Genomic DNA, 19,452 nt, shown 5'->3' on the forward strand with positions numbered 1-19,452 from the left:
AATTTAAAACTTGTGCTTAATTCAGGCAAAATGAAATACATGTTATTTTTACACTCTCGTAAGAATGTTTCAGATGAACTACATGTTCACTCATTAGATGGTTCTCCAATCAAACATGTTCCCGTATATAAATACTTAGGTATTTGGATTGATATGGATTTAACATTTTTAAAAACATATAAATGAGCTGGTTAATAAGCTTAGATGTAAGGTTTGTTGGCCTAAGCAAATTAATATCCATGTGTCCTATGATGTATTGTTGTGTGTGATGTATTGTTGTCTCTGCCTTCTTGCCCTTTGTGCTGTTGTCTTAGATGTAAAGAAGGCTTTTTCTACAGAAACAAATCATGCCTTCTCTAAGCAGTAGGAAGCAGATTATTCAGTCAACCTTTTTATCTGTTCTTGATTATAGTTATATCATTTATCAATGTGGAGCTGCTACTACTCTTAAACCTTTGTATGCAATCTACTATAGTGCCCTTCATTTTGTTACAGGTGACAGTTTTGATACTCATCACTGCCTCCTGTAGCAGAAGGTCGGCTGGACTTCGCTAAAGACCATAGATTTCTACATTACTCACTTTTTGTTGCCCTTCTTCATAAACTTCCGTCTTATCTAACTTTGCTGATGGGGTATAGACACCTGAGTCACCTAACCCATTCACAGGACTGGTTAACTCTTGAGGTTCCTACAGGAGGGTCACCACCAAGCTAGGTAAATCTGCTTTAAGTTTTAATGCACCGTATTGCTGAGTTATGTCTCTCTCACCTCATTGAATCTTGTGACCAGGTCCTCTACAGCATTGTGGGGCCGTCTGCAGCCAGCCATAGGATGGGGTTGTCCAGGTTGGTGTGCCTGCCCCTGGGGCTGTGACTGATCAAGGCCCCCCAGGTCGAGGGTGAGGAAACAGAGGTAGTCCAGGGGTAAGATCCGGCTGTATAGATGCAGCTCCTGCTCCATGAGGACGTAGGCCATCTCCTCCGGGAAACTGACCAGGGGACAGAGGTCAGACAGCTCCTTGTTGACCTCTGTCAGCGGAGCTGCCGGCACCACGCTGGACCCCGCCATGGGGCAGTGCAGCTGGCGCTCTGAGGGGGAGGGAGGAAATAGGAAATAGGGAGGGTGAAGGGTGAAGGAGGAGGGAGGGGAGGGAGGGTGAGTCAGGAGGGAGTTAAGACAGGAGGAACATACTCTAGATTGTTTCTGAATTCCAATGTGTCCCCTAGCCCCTACTCATAGACACTTCCTGTAGAACTGAATGGATCATCCTTCTCTCTGATAATTCAGGTAGTATTTGAACCACATTTGATTAATATACATGTCATTTAGTTTATTATGTAAGCTGACTTGATTCAATGTTTAATCTTCTTGAATTTCATAAGATTCATATTGGTTATGGGACCTTTCAGGACAGCCCAGCCCAATGGACTTGTGGTGATACAGGGAGGAGAGTCGTTTTCTCCCCTGTTGCCGATGGACAGAACCACTTCCAGGAGGGTCCCTGAAATGTAGGCAGAAACGTCAGTCCTCTGTAGGGTTGCTCGGTAGCTAGACACCCCTCCTCCTCCTGGCCATGGCAATGTGGCCCTCCTACGACACAGATCCCTCCTCTCGGCAGACGACAGCAGCTTCCTGGAAGAAAGGAGTAGCTCTCCGGATCTGGCCACCCTTACTTCAGCACTCAGAGCATGGCATGCCTGGGAAGACAGAGGAAGATAGTCGTGTTCAGCAAGGCAAAACGTTTTGCTACGGAAAACAATTATCTTTGTTGTCATTGGACAAGTTCAGATAGTAGTCCCTAAATGTTAAAAACCTTTCTCCCTACTGAACACACTGAAAAAATGTGGAATGGGTCCTCAGATCCTCAAAAAGTTCTACAGCTGCACCATCGAGAGCATCCTGACTGGCTGCATCATCGTCTGGTATGGCAACTGCTCAGCATCCGACCCCAAGGCGCTGCAGAAGGTAGTGCGTATTGCCCAGTTCATCACTGTGGCCAAGCTTCCTGCCATCCTGGACCTCTATACCAGGCGGTGTCAGATGAAGGCCCTAAAAATGGTCAAAGTCGCCAGCCACCCTAGTCATAGACTGTTCTCTCTGCTACTGCACTGCAAGCGATACCTGAGCGCCAAATCTAGGTCCAAAAGGCTACTTAACAGCTTCTAACCCCAAACCACAAAACTGCTGAACACTTAATAAAATGGCTACCCGGACTATTTGCATTGGACCCCCCTTTTTTTACTCTGCTGCTACTTGCTGTTTATTATCTATGCATAGTCACTATACCCCTACCTACATGTACATATTAAATTATTTGTATTCCATTTTAGCCTGACAAAATCTATATGAAGTGTCTGTCTGCTTCTGAAATGCAACTTGGCAGTTAGTATAATATGAATACATTTTTGTTTTTCTAATGCATTTGTTTGAGCATTAAAATAGTGTGAAAATGAGGGTTGTGATATTAACAACGATTCTCAGTTAACAAAGTAGTGCCATTATGAGGAAGAGGCTCTTCTGTTGCTAGGTGACACATCTAAAGACAGTGCACCAAAAGCCCCATAACAATTGTGTCACAAACACCTTTAAACCCCCACCCCCCTCTCTGCCTTGTCCCCGGCTCTTGGACCTACAGTACTAAGCTCTTTAGCTACATGGGAAAACCTGATTGATGTGAACCAACCTAATCAAGCAACAGGTATTTTGGTCAGACCACATGGAGAGACCGTAGTAGAAATGTATTGCTTTCGTTTCTGATCTGTGTATCTGACATGTAAGTATTTCAATTCTCACATTGTAGCATTGTTGCATGTTAGCTGTAGGCAGATTGTGGAAATAGTACCCAATTGTCACACTTCAGTAAAAGTAAAGATACCTTAATAGAAAGTGACTCAAGTAAACGTGAATGCTATTTTAGTGAAAGTCTAAAAAAAAATGTTTTTATAAAAAAAAATATAAGTATCAAAAGTAAAAGTATAAATAATTTCAAATTTCTTACATTAAGCCAACCAGACGGCACAATTTTTATATTTATTATTTATTTACGGATAGCTAGGGGCACACTCCAACACTCAGACATGATTTACTAAAGAAGCATTTGTATTTAGTGAGTCTGCCAGATCAGAGGCAGTATGGATGACCAGGGATGTTCTCTTGATAAGTGTTCGAATTGGACCATTTTCCAGTCCTGCTAAGCATTCAAAATGTAACGAGTACTTTTAGGTGTCATGGAAAATGTATGGAGTAAAAAGTACATTATTTTCTTTAGGAATGTAGTGAAAAAACATTGTCAAAAATATGAATAGTAGGGCCTCCCGGGTGGCGCAGTGGTTAAGGGCGCTGTAATGCAGCGCCAGCTGCACCACCAGAGACTCTGGGTTCGCGCTCTGTCGTAGCCGGCCGCGACCGGGAGTTTGGCCTAGTGTCGTCAGGGTTAGGGAGGGTTTGGCCGGTAGGGAAATCCTTGTCTCATTGCGCACCAGCGCCTCCTGTGGCGGGCAGGGTGCAGTGCGCTCTACCCAAGGTTGCCAGGTGCACGGTGTTTCCTCCGACACATTGGTGCGGTTGGCTTCCGGGTTGGATGGCGCTGTGCTAAGAAGCAGTGCGGCTTGGTTGGGTTGTGTATTGGAGGACGCATGACTTTCAACCTTCGTCTCTCCCGAGCCCGTACGGGAGTTGTAGCGATGAGACAAGATAGTACCTACTAAACAATTGGATACCACGAAATTGGGGAGAAAAAGGGGTAAAATTCACAAAAAATTTAAATATACATATACAGTAAAGTACAGATTAAGTAGTACTTTAAAGTATTTACTTAAGTACTTTACACCACTGGCTGTAGGTAAACCCTCTGATCCTGTAAAAATAATACAAACATTGAAGAAGCTTTATGAGACATCTTTTTGAGTGCGGACCCACACCTTTTTGCTTATCTAAACCCTCTGAACCCGGGGAGATGGTTGTTAGCCAGTATGTGGAAAGATGAGAGGGAAGGTCTGCACCCTTGGAGGGCGCCCACCACCATAGCCCCTCCCAAACTGTGTATTTTACCCAGTGTTGGGAGAGAGGAGACAGAGAGCAACCCCCTACCACCACCATCACCACCAATCCTGAGGACCTCTAGCCCCATATCCTCCACCAACCCTCCGTAGGACCCAGGATATCCAGCCTCCCCCCCTCTCCAGTCCCCTTTGGCTGTTAGTCAGTATGGGGAGAGAGGAGAGAGAGAAGTCAGGGAAGCAGATCCAGCTGGCAGAGCCTAACAGACATTGTGCTTTAGCTAAACCAAATATTTACTCCCTGGAGTCGAATATTCAGAAATTATATTCACATCATCCTCACAGCACTTTATCCTCCTTCGGTTCCTTTAAAGGGTATGGAACTCATAGTCATAAATTATGTTATTCTCTCCAACACATGAATGAACGCACTAATGAACAGACGTATGCATGCACCAGACACACACACACACACACATGTTAATTCTTATAGAATGTCTTCCATTCTCCATACTTCTATATCTATGTGCAGATATCATACATAACAGGTTGTATGAATTGTGCTGTTGTTGATTTCTGTAACCAAACGGTTGCACCAATCATATTGTATGATGACAGTGTTTCCCCGAGGATTTCTTTCAGCAGTGGTGACAAGGGTGGGGTGCATTGCTACTAGCAAAAAAAATGAAAGGTTATTTCAGAATATTTATGCAAATGTATTGGCTAAGTTATTGATCCCACTTTGTAGTACACCCCTCAGGTATGACATGCTAGCTCTTCCAATAGACTTCCAGTCTTTGAGCAAAGGACTATTAATTTAAAAGCGCGTATCGACAGCAATATATATATTTTTAAAATTACATATTTTTTGCAGCGGTGGCAAAAATTTAGCAGCGGTGGGCAATGAATATAGGGGAAACACTGTATGATGTTGTCCTATTTCCAGTCTACCTTTGACAAAGTTAGCACATTTTTGCTAGCCTCGTCCCAGACTCCCAGTTGTGTCTGTGCTGTCTTGCCAATGACCAACGACCATAGGAGTTGGCAAGACAGCACAAACAGATCTGAGACCAGGCTGTGCATCATTTAGTTTAGCATACCGACTGTATCATCTGAATGCTCAAGTGACTTGCTCTTTCCTCCAGCACTCTCTATGGCATGCATCTCAGGTCTGGAGAGCGTCAGGGCTGACTAAATATTTTGTTTTCCAGGACGTGTACGTCCCCTTGCCCGGACTGGCCTGGCCCGGCCTCCATCCTTATCAATGATCAATCAGCCATGTTTAGACAGTCTGATACCTGCACAGCTCCACGGGCTCCACGGCCACATGCTTTATCAAACTCTGGGTCATGTTCGTTGGGCACCAAACGTAAGAAAACAAATTTAAACAGGGAGGGACTATACCTGAGGGGTATACTACAAAGTGGGATCAATAACTTAGCCAATACATTTGCATAAATATTCTGAAATAACCTTCTCTTTTTTTTCTTGAAAGATAAGCTTGAAATGGTCATGGTCTAATAGACTCGACAACCAGAAACACATATCTAAGTTTAGCTTTGAACCCAAAAATCAATTGTTATTTCTGGTTGTTTATCAGCTCCCTGGATTTGTCCAATAAGAACAGCTTATTTTTGTTTTCCGTAAGACATTTTTTTCCTAAAAACATTTTGCCATAATGAATAAGACCCAGCATGAGCTGGGCTGGACCAGAGGCCTCCCCAGACGTTGGCAGAATAATGAATAAGACCCAGCATGAGCTGGGCTGGACCAGAGGCCTCCCCAGACGTTGGGAGAATAATGAATAAGACCCAGCATGAGCTGGGCTGGACCAGAGGCCTCCCCAGACGTTGGCAGAATAATGAATAAGACCCAGCATGAGCTGGGCTGGACCAGAGGCCTCCCCAGACGTTGGGAGAATAATGAATAAGACCCAGCATGAGCTGGGCTGGACCAGAGGCCTCCCCAGACGTTGGGAGAATAGCCATCAATGGACCTCGTTTGTCAAATAATTTTGTGGTCAAATCTCTTCATTCTCACTCAAAGATCAGGATTTTGGCCGATTTCAACGTGATCATAGGGTGCATCACAATTGTCTATAGTGGTGTCCTCTCCTCATCCGCTCTCCCTTCATTATGTCCTGATCATGAGGAAGGCGAGAGCTGTATGTTAGAAGAAGCCTTTAATATTTGCATCTGCCAGTCCATTTCTTTCATATCAGAGCAGGTGAAGAAAGCCTTGGTTATTGAGATATACAGTGTTATTATATTTGGTTTTGTCAATTTTGTAAAGTTTCAATATTTAAAAGAAGAAAGTGAGTTGTAGTCCTACTTTCCATTCAGCTTGTTGCTAGTACTTGTACAATGTTTTGTAGGTCTAAACCAATAACATTCTCTCTCAAATAGTAATAACTGTTTATTACCACCTGTCTTTAAACTACTGATAAACTCTTTACAACCCCTTTAGAAATGTTACATTAATGTTAAGTGTCAGTCAAATACCTTTCATATATTAAAAGTTAAACTCATGTAGTCAGTTTATACATTTCTGTCTGTTTAAATGAAACAGAACACATACTGTATGTTTAGTCTAGGGGGATGAGAGGGAACACCCTACTACATTTGATAAATGATTCATGGAGACCACCATCATCCCAGTCCCCAAGAAAGACAAGGTAACATGCCCAAATGACTATTGCACCGTCGCACTCACCCCGGTCATAATGAAGTGCTTCGAGATGCTGGTCATGGCCCACATCAAGGCCAGCATGCCAGGCACACTGGACCCACTCAAATTTGCCTAACACTCCATGGATGATGCCATTTCCTTCATTATTCACACAGCCTCAATGCACCTGGACAAGAGGAACATCTATGTGAGAATGCTGTTCATTGACTACAGTTAAGCATTCAACACTATTGTTCCCTCCAAGCTCGACAACAAGTTCAGAGCCCTGGGTCTGGACACCACCCTCTGCAACTGGATCCTGTACGTCCTGACAGGCAGACCACGGGCTGTCAGGACTAGCAACAACACCTCCTCCACACTGACTCTTAACACAGGGGGACTCCAGGGGTGTCCCTTTGCTAAGTGGCTTTGTATGACACTAACTCCATCATGTGAACTGGCATTGTGGTGCCAGGACAACAACCTCTCCCTTAACGTCAGCAAAACAAAGGAGTTGATTGTTGACTTCAGGAAGCAGCATGGAACATGCCCTGATCCACGTCAATGGGACTGCAGTAGAGAGAGCAGTTTTAAGTTCCTTAGCGTCCACATCACCGAGGACTTGATATGGACCAACAACACCATCACTCTTATCAAGAGGGCACAACAGCATCTTTACTTCCTAAGGCAGCTGAAGAAGTACTGCATAGCACCCTGGGTCCGCTCCAAATACTACCGCTCCACCATCGAGAGCGTCCTGACCGGTTGCATCACGGCCTGGTGTGGGAATTACTCCGTCCATAACCGCAAGGCCCTTCAGCGGGTGCCCCCACCCATCCAGGACATTTACTCAAAACTGTGCCTGAGGAAGGCCTGCAGCATCCTCAAGGAAACCACACACCCCAGCCATGAGCTGTTCAAAGACTCCAGCCACCTTAGTCATATACTGCTTTCTCTGCTACCGCATGGCAAATGGTACCGGAGCGCCAAGTCTAGGGCCAAGAGGCTTCTAAAAAGTTTCTACCCCCAAGCCATAAGACTCCCGAACACCTAATCAAATGGCCACCCAGACTATTTGCAATGCCCCCCCTCTTCTCCTCTAATACACTGCTGCTACTCTCTGTTGTCATCTATGCATAGTCACTTTAATAACTCTGCCTACATGTACATATTACCTCAACTAACCGGTGCCCCCGGACATTGACTCTGTACCGGTACCCCCCTGTATATAGTCTCGCTACTGTTATTTTACTGCTGCTCTTTAATGACTTGTTACTTTTATTTCTTATTCTTATCCATATTTTTTAAAACTGCATTGTTGGTTAGGGGCTCGTAAGTAAGCATTTCACTGTAATACACCTGTTGTATTTGACACGTGACTAATATAATTTGATTTTGATTTGAATCACTACCTTGCAATTGGGCAGACAGTATCAGAGCATTAGGTCTGATACCAACAGGCTCAGAGAATGTTTCTATTTACAAGCCATCAGACTGCTGAACACTTGAACTGGACTGACCACCTGCTCTGACTCTCTGCACCTCAGCACACATGCACTCACTAACGCACACACCCATACAGATCTATATTCATCAACACACTCATCCACACACACTCATCCACACACACTCATACACACACACACGCACACACACACACACACACACACACACACACACACACACACACACACACACACACACACACACACACACACACACACACACCCCTTCCCCAAAACACATGTCAATATTGGACTATAAATTGTGCCTTCCTGTATTATACTTATGCTAAAATGTTTATTCTATTCTACTGAGCCATTAACTTTATGTTCAGATTCTTAACTTTTATTATTTCTTATTGTTGTTGCATTGTCGAGAAGGAACCTGCAAGTGAGCATTTCATTGGACAGTGTATACCATGTGTATCCTGTACATACAACTAATAAAACTTGAAACTTCAGCCATCCATAGAGTCTTCAATAGACTATAATACTGCAGCTCGTGTCACAAGGATGCATGTACTGTATGTTTTCTAATGAAACCCTGTGAAACGACAGTTGAGAAGAACATGCATGGAATCCTTGCAACACTGTCATGAGCAACACTATGCCTATGTCTGGTAGGATTTTACAAAACAGTTGATCAGTATCAAGGTTCTCGGATTACGTTCCAGCTGTCTGAAGACTGACAAATTGGACCCACATTTACCATCAGAAAGACAATCATACTCTAATTTGAGCGATCCCCACTGATTTGAATAGCAAAGATTATAGTATGCATGGTTTGGTAGAAATGTTAGTAAAGTACTAGTGCTTTCTTTGAATGAACCATCTGAAATAAAGATCAAATATATTCTGACTTACATTAGAAGACCATGCCTAATGTGATACAGCATCCAAAATTGGTGAAGGTCAGTAAATCCACAATAGTCGTGTCATGTCTGTATGTTCCAGTTTGTAGTGGAAGAGAGAGGAAGAGAGGAGGGAGATATGTTTGAGACAGAAGAGGGAGAGCATGTCTGAAACCTGAGAGAGAGAGAGAGAGAGAGAGAAAGAGTGTGTGTGTGTGTTTTGGGACAGCTCCCCTTATATGGTTAGGGAGACTGGACATTAGTAAGAGGTATTAGGAAAATAACATTACCTTTATATATAAAATACACATCCCCATCTCTCATCTCCTACTGTAAACCACTACAGTGACTACATAGCCAGTATTAGCCACTGTGATGTAATTCACCAATGACTCTACTGTGGGTTCATTCAATAGCTCTCTCTCTCTCTCTCTCTCTCTCTCTCTCTCTCTCTCTCTCTCTCTCTCTCTCTCTCTCTCTCTCTCTCTCTCTCATTATGGCAAAATGGTAAGTGTTGCAGATCGATATGAAGCATAGACTAATTACAGTTCTACGTTCTGCATTAAAAACAGCCAGGTCTTTTCAATAGAATGTTTTTTTTTCTTGCAATGATTTGGTGTCAGAACTCCCTGATGATTGGAGTTGATACAAGAGGCCTGTCACGCCCTGACCATGGAGAGCCCTTGTTTCTCTATGGTGTAGTAGGTCAGGGCGTGACTAGGGGGTATTCTAGTTTAACATTTATATGTTGTGTTCTAGTTTATATTTTCTATGTTGGTGCTTTGTATGATTCCCAATTAGAGGTAGCTGGTAATCGTTGTCTCTAATTGGGGATCATATTTAAGTAGCTATTTTTCCCACCTGTGTTTGTGGGATATTGTTTTGTGTTTTTGCACCACGTAGTCATGTTTAGTTGTTCGTTTATTTGATATATTTAGTTTTGTTTAAGTTTCTCTTTGAATTAAATATGTGGAACTCAACATCCGCTGCGCCTTGGTCCTGTTCTTACGACAGCCGTGACAATGCCGTGGGCTTCAACTAAAATATAGAAAATAGTTATCTTTTTTTGTTTGTTTGAAAATACAAACTTTTCAAATACTCAAGGTAGTCAAATATAGTTTATATAGAGTTTCAACTAAAAGCCAATTATTTTCTTTGATATTCAAATAAAGGTCTCAGAAAATGTTGAATACCTCTCAGAAAACCAAATCATATTTAAAGGTATTTGAATTACATGCAAGTTGTTTGAAAACAAAAATGTATTTGATGGCTGCCAAATATTTGATGAAGAACCAAAAACTACAACACTTAGTTTGATTAGTTTAAATATATGATCATAAGCACATGGTTTGGAGGGCTCTTAGATATTAATCTTAATATAGCCTATTTTCTAGAATGAAATACATAAGGGACATGGAATCCCCTCAACATTATAGTAGACCACTTCTGCAGCATCAAAATTACTAACAAGTATATTTTCACAATGAGTGAGACATGAGGTAATACAGTAACACTTAACATCAAGTTTTGATACATGTGTAGTAATTTTGTAATTATTACAATAGCAGCATTGTTGTCTCATAGGACTTTGGAAAATGCTTTATAATTGCATAAATAATGAATTATAACATAAGTGGAATAAAGCACAGTCCCTTCCTATTGTGTACAGTAGTTACAAAAACTCTCAGCTCATTTGTATGCAATAAAATGCAATTACCAAAGTATTATGTAACAACATGCTAATAAAATGTTGCTCCAAAAGTAATTACAGTTTTATTATACAGGCACAAGAACAGTTTCATGTTAAGTGATACAGAGAATGCTAACAGTAACATAGTTTTATCATTGGGAATGTGATACAAAACGAGGCAACGGTGTGCTTTAGGACCATGCAGACGCCTCCGAGAAATTGGGTAGACTGGTTGGAGTGTTTATCCTACAGGATTAAAAAAGAATATATATATAGAAATAAAAGGATTATATCCTCCCCACTTCTAAAATGCCCCTGGTTACAACTATAGTTATCCCAGGTCTGCAGCTCATGTACATATGCCTATATCTTTCATATCATACTGTAAATACATTTGATCCCAATGTATTTCAAAACCAAGACAGCAATGTTTTTTCCCACACAGCCATCCAGTTTGGGTGATGGGTGAAAATCTCTTTACTATATAAACAAAGCCTTATTTTAACACATTGGTCGGCAGTGAGTGCACTCAAGACACACAGAGGACATGCACACATGCACACACAATTACCAATCACAATTGTTTATTCAATTGCCGAGCTGCTATTTTCAATGGTAATGTTTTCTTTCACAGAATTTCCCCTAATAATTCTCTGAATTGTCCTTAACCCTGACCCACAGTTAAAAGTAGTATGTAACAAGTGTTGTGTTTTCTATGAGTTCAGCCAACCCTAAAATGACCTATTTTAACCTTGATCACCTGATTACTGACATAGATTCTGGCATTATTTTGTACAGAAACAACTTAACCAGGATCTAAAGTCTTATTTTCTGCTGAGACCATGGCGGTTCAGTACTAATCAGTGGAGGCTGGTGGGAGGAGCTATAGGAAGGCAGGGTCATTGTAATGGCTGGAATGGAACCATACCAAACACAACAAACATATGGAAACCACACGCTTGACTCCGTTCCATTGATTCCATTCCAACCATTATAATGAGCCAATCCTCCTATAGCTCCTCCCACCAGCCTCCTCTAGTACAAATACCTCTTGTACAACAAGAGTTGGAGTTAATTCAATTTCCATGGCTGCCAGTTAAATCAAAATGCAAAAGGCACTCACACATCTGAGCTTCTTTGTTGCAGGTTCACGGTAATAAACAAGAAGAAACCATTGAAATCAGCCATATAATTTATTTTCAAAGAAGTGCAATTAATTTACTGGAATTAGATTGAAATGTTATTCCCCAAATTCAAGGAATAAAGTATTTAACGCAGACTTTCATTTATTGCTAAGTTGAATCAGGAGTGTTATTGCTTTGACTGGAGCAAACAGCAGTGTTTTCCAGATTGGACACTTCTCTGTTCCAACGATTCAATATGGACCAATATGTAGTTTACCACTAGGTGGAAGTCTAATCCACGGTATTGTTTCCTGTCAGGGTCGAGTCTATTGCCACTGCAGAATTAGTACTGAATGAGGTCTGCAGTTAGTTTCTATCCCAGATTGACACTTTAAACCACCATAACCCCTCTGAGTTTATGCCACACATCCCCCTCTTTATGAATGTACTCATAAACTATTTATTGTGTGGGACCACTGTACACACATCCTGTTTTTATTAACTTTACATACACACAAAATTATTGAGGGGGAAAAACAAAATATAACCCAAAGGCTTATTTCCATTATAGAAAAAAATATTTATTCTAAGTCAACACAAACATCACCATCACCAGTTTTCTCTGATCATCCTAATCTCAGAGGTTCTTCTTTCCATACAGGTTATGAATATCTTGACCTGCTCTGGGTCTATCAGCCAAACCATTAGCAAATTATGGACCAGTAAGTAAGTAGGCTAAGTATGTAAGTAGGATAAGTATGTAAGTTGTTCCTTTCATTTCCCCTGAAGCTTGTTGTTTTTGACTCGGCAACACCTTAAAAACAAACTCTGGACTGTGTGTGCTTTGTTTTCCACTGACTTTATTTGTTTCTCATGGTTGAGACTGTAACCATCTGCCAAGTGATTGTGATGTAATGGTGTAGCCTAACTTTTCCATTGGGTGTGTACCCACTGGAGCAGAGAAGCAATCCCAGACCCTCTTTCTACATCTCAAATGGCACCCTATTCCCTATATAGTGCACTACCTTTCACCATAAGGCTTTGTTGAAAAGTAATGCACTTTAGGGAATAAGGTGCTATTTGAGACGCACCCTCTATAATACAGGCCTCTAGTGTTCTACTTAACTTTTAACCACCCCTCCCCTCTGCTCTCCTACCCGGCTACCCCAACCCCCATTTCCCCTGCAGCTCCGGGAGTTTTGTCTCACACTGCACTGTGTGTAGTAACTATTACATACTGTAGCAGGGGATTTCACACACATTTTTCATTTTTGTGCCCCGCCGTGTGTGTGTGTGTGTGTGTGTGTGTGTGTGTGTGTGTGTGTGTGTGTGTGTGTGTGTGTGTGTGTGTGTGTGTGTGTGTGTGTGTGTGTGTGTGTGTGTGTGTGTGTGTGTGTTGTCTGTATGCGTGCGTGCGTGCGTGCGTGCGAGTGAGTGAGTCCAGTGCAGTCTCGGGCTTTTACATTTTAAACTAAAAGTGACACGGTTTTGCTCAATGGAACCATGAAAGCTAACTGTGTGTATGTTCTTACCTCAAAAAACATGTCTCCTTTATTTCCAAGGTGAGGTTTACATGCTTGCAGATGTAGACTCTGAGAGGTTGAACTGTATCCACTCAAGCGACTGTATTCACTAGGCCCAGAGAAACGGTCCCTTCTGCAGACAGCGTCCCACGCTTCCTCACTGATCCTCCACGAGGGTAATGTCCTGATGATTGCCCTAGTCCCTGTACACACAGACTTCTTCACCCTCTGGTTATCCCTCAAGAACCTACGGACCAGGACCGTCGAACGCTCCCTCTTATTATATACAAAGCTATCCTCAGTCTCGCAGTCAAATCCTAACCCATTGTCTGAGTCCATCTTCAAAGCTGTGGGGCTTTTGGGAGGGCTGGTGGGAAGGAGTGCCAGTGTAGAGCACCTTTGCGTTTTGGCCTTGCCCCCTGGGCTGATGTGCCCATCTCTGAGTCCGTGGGCACAGCTGCTGTCAGCGACTGTTGATGACGTCATCTCCTCTACGAGACAGAAGGCGAAGCTGCCCGTAGCGACTCTTGCGGGGGAAGATGGGACTGAGGATGCTGAGTCTGACACTTTGCCCCCTACAGCCTCCTTGCCTCTATCACCTAAGGAGGTACCAGAGTAGAGCAAGCTCTGAAACCAGTTCTTGCCCTCACCTGGTAGTGTCCTTGCATTGCACAGAGGAGACAACTCCTGCGACTCCAACTCCTTGACACTCCTACGTACATCTGTACCATGATGTACTACAGTACCCACAATGCTCTGTGTAACATATCCTGTTTTATCCACTGTGTACGTCTGAGGTGAGATCCCTGCTCTCTGGACTGGAGTGTTACTGTCAGAGTCATTACAGACGTCTGTGATCGGTTTACTTTGGCTGCAGCACAGTACACAAGGCCCAAGGCCCTTTCTGCGGCTTGTGCCACAGCAGCAGCCTGAAGGTTTACTGGTAGGCCGCACAGTCACACACACTCTTTGTCTCGATCCAGAATCCAGAGACTCCACTGAACGGCAGCCATTGCTGGAGTGTTTATCCGGTTGGAATGGCGGTGGTGGTGCATCTGTGTCATTAGAGTGTAGTTGGACTTTAACTCTCCGCTGGGTCCCATGTGGGCTCCTGGGCCTTACAATCCCATGATCTATCTTATCGGCACCCGCCTCTGTCCCGTCTGTGTTGCTGGTACAGAATTCCTCCAACATAATGCCGGCCCGCCTGCCTTTCTGTGTCTTTCTCCTTGTTTGTATTCAGAGACTTCAGAGCGAGAGGTGGGTGCAGGTGGAGTCCACAACAGCTGTGAACACCAGGAGAGTCAACGCTGTCCGGGAGATGCCTCCCTCTGTGCACACTCAGAGATTGACCTTGCTGCCGTGCCGACCAGGTAGACACATCCCTCGCCAATCTGCAGGGGACAGCAGGAGAACTCAAATTAGCTGAAAAATAGAACACACAAAAACTGTTTTGTGCTGAAGACTATCCCAAGCCAACAAATTAGATAGTGTCCTAATGATATCTATTGAACTCGGAATACAAACAAAATCACAACAAGATCATTATTATTAGCTGTAGTGAGAGGTTTGAAGTTGCAGTGCCAAGTTGTCACTGGATACTGGACAATGCACCATAACCTGTGAAATGGAAGTGACTATGATGTGATGATTGAAGGCAGATGAACCATACAATCAGTCTTCCCCTCACTTTCCCTGCCTAAGGCCAAACACTTTCCCTGCTTATGGCCAAACAATGTGAGAAAACATTAAGACCGGATTATGAGGTAACTGTAACAGAGCTCTGTGCAGTGACCTACATGCATTAAAGCTCCTAAAGTGGTGAATGAAAAATAGTTAAGAAAGTATTGTACCCCATTCTCTTCTGCTACAGTATGACAATGTAAAACCCTGCATTATCAATGGTCTACTCTTCGACATATCACATGAAAACCTTATTAGAATAATCAAAGGTCAAACGACTGAAACTTCTCAATCTTTTCAGCCTGTGATCTTGTGAATGGTTAGGTTTTCCTTACCTTTGTGTGAAAGGTTGGTGTTTCTCTCTCCAGATTCAGTTGCAGCAGACCAGATGTGTCCCTGTTCCGTCTCTATCCACAGTAGGCTATAAGAAAAGAGGGGGATTGGGAGGAGAGGAAAAGAGTGATCAGGGGAGAGGGAGAGAGGAAAAGAGAGGGATCTGGGAAGAGGGGAGAAGGGGGGAGCCACAGAAATAGGGATCTCACCGGGCAGGGCTCCCTTTACAGAACTTGGCAGGACAACGAGCTGAAGCTTTTTCAGTTTTTCCCCTTTTTTTACTCACAGCTCACTGGATTATTTTGCAATCACACTGGACAGAACCTAATGCTAATACCTTCACAGCTTTTAAAGTGGCAGTCACTTAAATAGCCTTGCTTTTTTACGGCCAGAAATCAGAAATTTGTACCATCACCCTCACGCCAATATGAGTTTACAATCAATCATATGAGTTGCCCATTCAGAAATTAATATTATTATTATGTTTCAATGTCACGTGCACAAGTACAGTGAAATGCCTGTCTTGCTAGCGCCAAACCCAACAATGCAGTAATCAATAAAGCATTACACAGTAGAACAAAAACAAAAACAAAACAATAAATAAATAAATATGAAGAACACGAGAAAGTAAGTAAGCTATATACAGGGTCGGTTCCATATTTAAGGGGTAAGGTGACTAGGCATCAGAATTTATGATACACAGAGTAGCAGCAGCGTAAATTAGGATTGTGTGTGTGTGTGTGTGTGTGTGTGTGTGTGTGTGTGTGTGTGTGTGTGTGTGTGTGTGTGTGTGTGTGTATAGATTCAGTATTAATGTGTGTGCATGTTATGTGTGTGTTGGAGTGTTCTTAGCTGATAATGCATTCTCATTTCAACACCAATCCCACCACTGGTGTGCATGGCCAAAGAGCTCTATTTTCATGTCATCCAACAAATGTAAATGCCTGGAGTTTGCTAAACGGCATTCGAACTTGGATTGGAACTGGTGCTATGGTCAGATGACATGAAAATAGAGCTCTTTGTCCATGCACACCAGTGGTGGGTTTGGTGTTGAAATGAGAGTGCATGAGTAGAAAAGAACCGCATAACTACTGTAAAATATGATGGCTGATTGTTGATGTTATGGCGCTATTTTGCTTCCATTGGTCCTGGAGCCCTTGTCAAGATCAGTGGCATCACTAATTTACCCAGTGCCATGATATTTTAGTCGAAAACCTGTTTGCTTCTGTCAGGAAGCTAAAACTTGGCCACAAATAGATCTTTAGCACACATCAAAATCCACAAAGAATGGTTCATTGGCCACAAGATCAATATTTTGCAATGGCCATATCAGTCTCCAGACTTGAAACCAATTGAAAACCTGTAGTTGGAATTGAAGAGGGCCGTCCATAAGCACACATGAAGGATATCAAGGATCTGCAATAATTCTGTAAGGAGGAATGGTCTAATATCCCTCTCAATGTGTTCTCCAACTCAAATCTCTTTCTCTGAGCAAAGTTATTAGTATAAAATAAATATAACCTCCCAATTTTTTGGACTACAATATAGCTCAGTATTTTAATGATTTATTTTAAAGTGTAATTTTTGCCGATAATTTCAGACCCTACTGTAGTTATTACATATCTGGCTTAAAAACTGCAGCAGCTTTCAAAATCCATTAAATAAAAGTACCTACACTATGTATACTAAAGTATGTGGACACCCCTTAAAATTAGTGGATTATGCTATTTCAGCCACACCCATAGCTGACAGGTGTATACAATTGAGCACACAACCATGCAATCTCCATAGACAAACTTTGTCAGTAGAATGGCATTACTGAAGTGCTCAGTGACATTCAATGTGCCACCATCAAGTCAGTTTGTGAGATTTCTGCCCTGCTAGAGCTGCCCCGGTCAAGAGTGCTGTTATTGTGAAGTGGAAACGTCTAGAAGCAACAACGGCTCAGCCACGAAGTAGTAGGTCACACAAGCTCACAGAACGAGACTGCTGAGTGCTGAAGCGTGTAGAGTGTAAAAATTGTCTATCCTCGGTTGCAACACTCACTACTGAGTTCCAAACTCCCTCTGGAAGCAACGTCAGCACACAAACTGTTCATTGGGAGCTTCAATAAATGGGTTTTCATGGCCAAGCAGCCGCACACAAGCCTATTATCACCATACATAATGCCAAGCGTCAGCTCGCCGCCATTGGACTCTAGAGTGATGAATCACACTTCCTCATCTGGCCGTCCGATGGATGAATCTGGGTTTGGCGGATGCCAGGAGAACGCTACCTGCTCCAATGCACAGTGCGAACTGTAAAGTTTGGTGGAGGAGGAATAATGGTCTGGGGCTGTTTGTCATGGTTCATGCTAGGCTCCTTAGTTCCAGTGAAGGGAAATCTTAACGCTACAGCATACACTTACATTCTAGATGATTCTGTGCTTTAGACTTTCCTGTTTCAGCATGACAATGCACAAAGCGAGGTCCATACAGAAATGATTTGTTGAGATCGGTGTGGAAGAACTTGGCTAGCCTGCACAGAGACATGACCTCAACCCCAGCAAACACCATTGGGATGAATTGGAAGACTGCGAGCCAGGCCTAATCGCTCAACATCAATGCCCGACCTCACTAATGCTCTTGTGGCTGAATGGAAGCAAGTCCCCGCAGAAATGTTCCAACATCTATTGGAAAGCCTTCCGAGAAGAGTGGAGCAGCTAAGGGGGGACCAAGTCCTTGGTAATGCTCATGATGTTGGAATGAGATGTTCGACGAGTAGGTGTCCACATACTTTCGGTCATGTAATGTATTTTATTGTGAAACACATGACTTATCTCTGTATGAAATTCACTGGTATAAATGTCTTAACTTATCAAACCAAAAAAAGCATGAAACCAGAGAGGTTTGAAACCTTTTCTGTCACTTTGATGAAACAACTGGATTACTGTTTTCATGCAGCAAGCTCTGTATAATAGTGTCTCCAGCTGAGATAGAATAGTCATTACATGTCAAATGGTTGATTCCTCTTGCTTACTGTAGAATTCGGAGAAGAAGGAAATGTCTTGACGTTCTATGGACCTTCAGTTATCCGATTGAGAATTATTAGTTGCAGGCAGGGAGAGACCGCGAGGACGCAGAGGTTGCTCCGCATCACACATTTTGGCGCTCAGCCTGCATCGTGCTTTGCTCCCTGCTCAAATTAGTGGTCAGTGTAGAGGTGGATACATGTAGAGGTGAATGAGAAAGAATGTTGCTGGTGTTTGTGACGCCCGCCATTTGGTGAGATGCAGATCTGGTGAAAATGGTGAGACAGAGGATACCCTGATTGTCTTGTTGAGCTTTGATATGGAGTTTCTACCTGATAAGGTCAGGATAGGGTACAGTCTATTAGCTATTTGGTGAGGGTGTTTGTTCTGAAACCGCTACAGTGCTTTAAATTCAAATTCAAATTTTATTTATTTGTCACATACACATGGTTAGCAGATGTTAATGCGAGTGTAGCGAAATGCTTGTGCTTCTAGTTCCGACAATGCAGTAATAACCAACAAGTAATCTAACTAACAATTCCAAAACGACTGTCTTATACACAGTGTAAGGGGATAAAGAATAAGTACATAAGGATATATGAATGAGTGATGGTACAGAGCAGCATAGGCAAGATACAGTAGCTGATATCGAGTACAGTATATACATATGAGATGAGTATGTAAACAAAGTGGCATAGTTAAAGTGGCTAGTGATACATGTATTACATAAGGATGCAGTCGATGATATAGAGTACAGTATATACGTATGCATATGAGATGAATAATGTAGGGTATGTAAACATTATATAAGGTAGCATTGTTTAAAGTGGCTAGTGATATATTTACATAATTTCCCATCAATTCCCATTATTAAAGTGGCTGGAGTTGAGTCAGTGTCAGTGTCAGTGTGTTGGCAGCAGCCACTCAATGTTAGTGGTGGCTGTTTAACAGTCTGATGGCCTTGAGATAGAAGCTGTTTTTCAGTCTCTCGGTCCCAGCTTTGATGCACCTGTACTGACCTCGCCTTCTGGATGATAGCGGGGTGAACAGGCAGTGGCTCGGGTGGTTGA

The 19,452-nt window shown here is 42.7% G+C and overlaps 1 protein-coding gene across 3 annotated transcripts in view; it reads right to left on the reverse strand.

Annotated features, from left to right (window-relative positions):
• LOC112256030 (1-phosphatidylinositol 4,5-bisphosphate phosphodiesterase epsilon-1) overlaps window positions 1-15,602 on the reverse strand; it is a 44,369-nt gene extending 28,767 nt beyond the window's left edge. For 2 of the 3 annotated variants that reach the window (XM_024428986.2, XM_024428972.2), the window contains exons 1-4: window positions 15,375-15,602; window positions 13,366-14,781; window positions 1,404-1,698; window positions 770-1,089 (exon numbers count right to left, since the gene is read on the reverse strand). In XM_024428986.2, coding sequence (XP_024284754.1) covers window positions 770-1,089; window positions 1,404-1,698; window positions 13,366-14,550 — 1,800 coding nt within the window. In that variant the 5' untranslated portion in view covers window positions 14,551-14,781; window positions 15,375-15,602. The remainder of the gene's footprint in view (window positions 1-769; window positions 1,090-1,403; window positions 1,699-13,365; window positions 14,782-15,374) is intronic. The other variant, XM_024428980.2, reaches the window with a different exon arrangement.
• Between the last annotated feature and the right edge of the window lie 3,850 nt (window positions 15,603-19,452).

This window comes from Oncorhynchus tshawytscha, linkage group LG01 (genome assembly GCF_018296145.1).
Source record: "Oncorhynchus tshawytscha isolate Ot180627B linkage group LG01, Otsh_v2.0, whole genome shotgun sequence".
Taxonomy (NCBI): domain Eukaryota; kingdom Metazoa; phylum Chordata; class Actinopteri; order Salmoniformes; family Salmonidae; genus Oncorhynchus; species Oncorhynchus tshawytscha.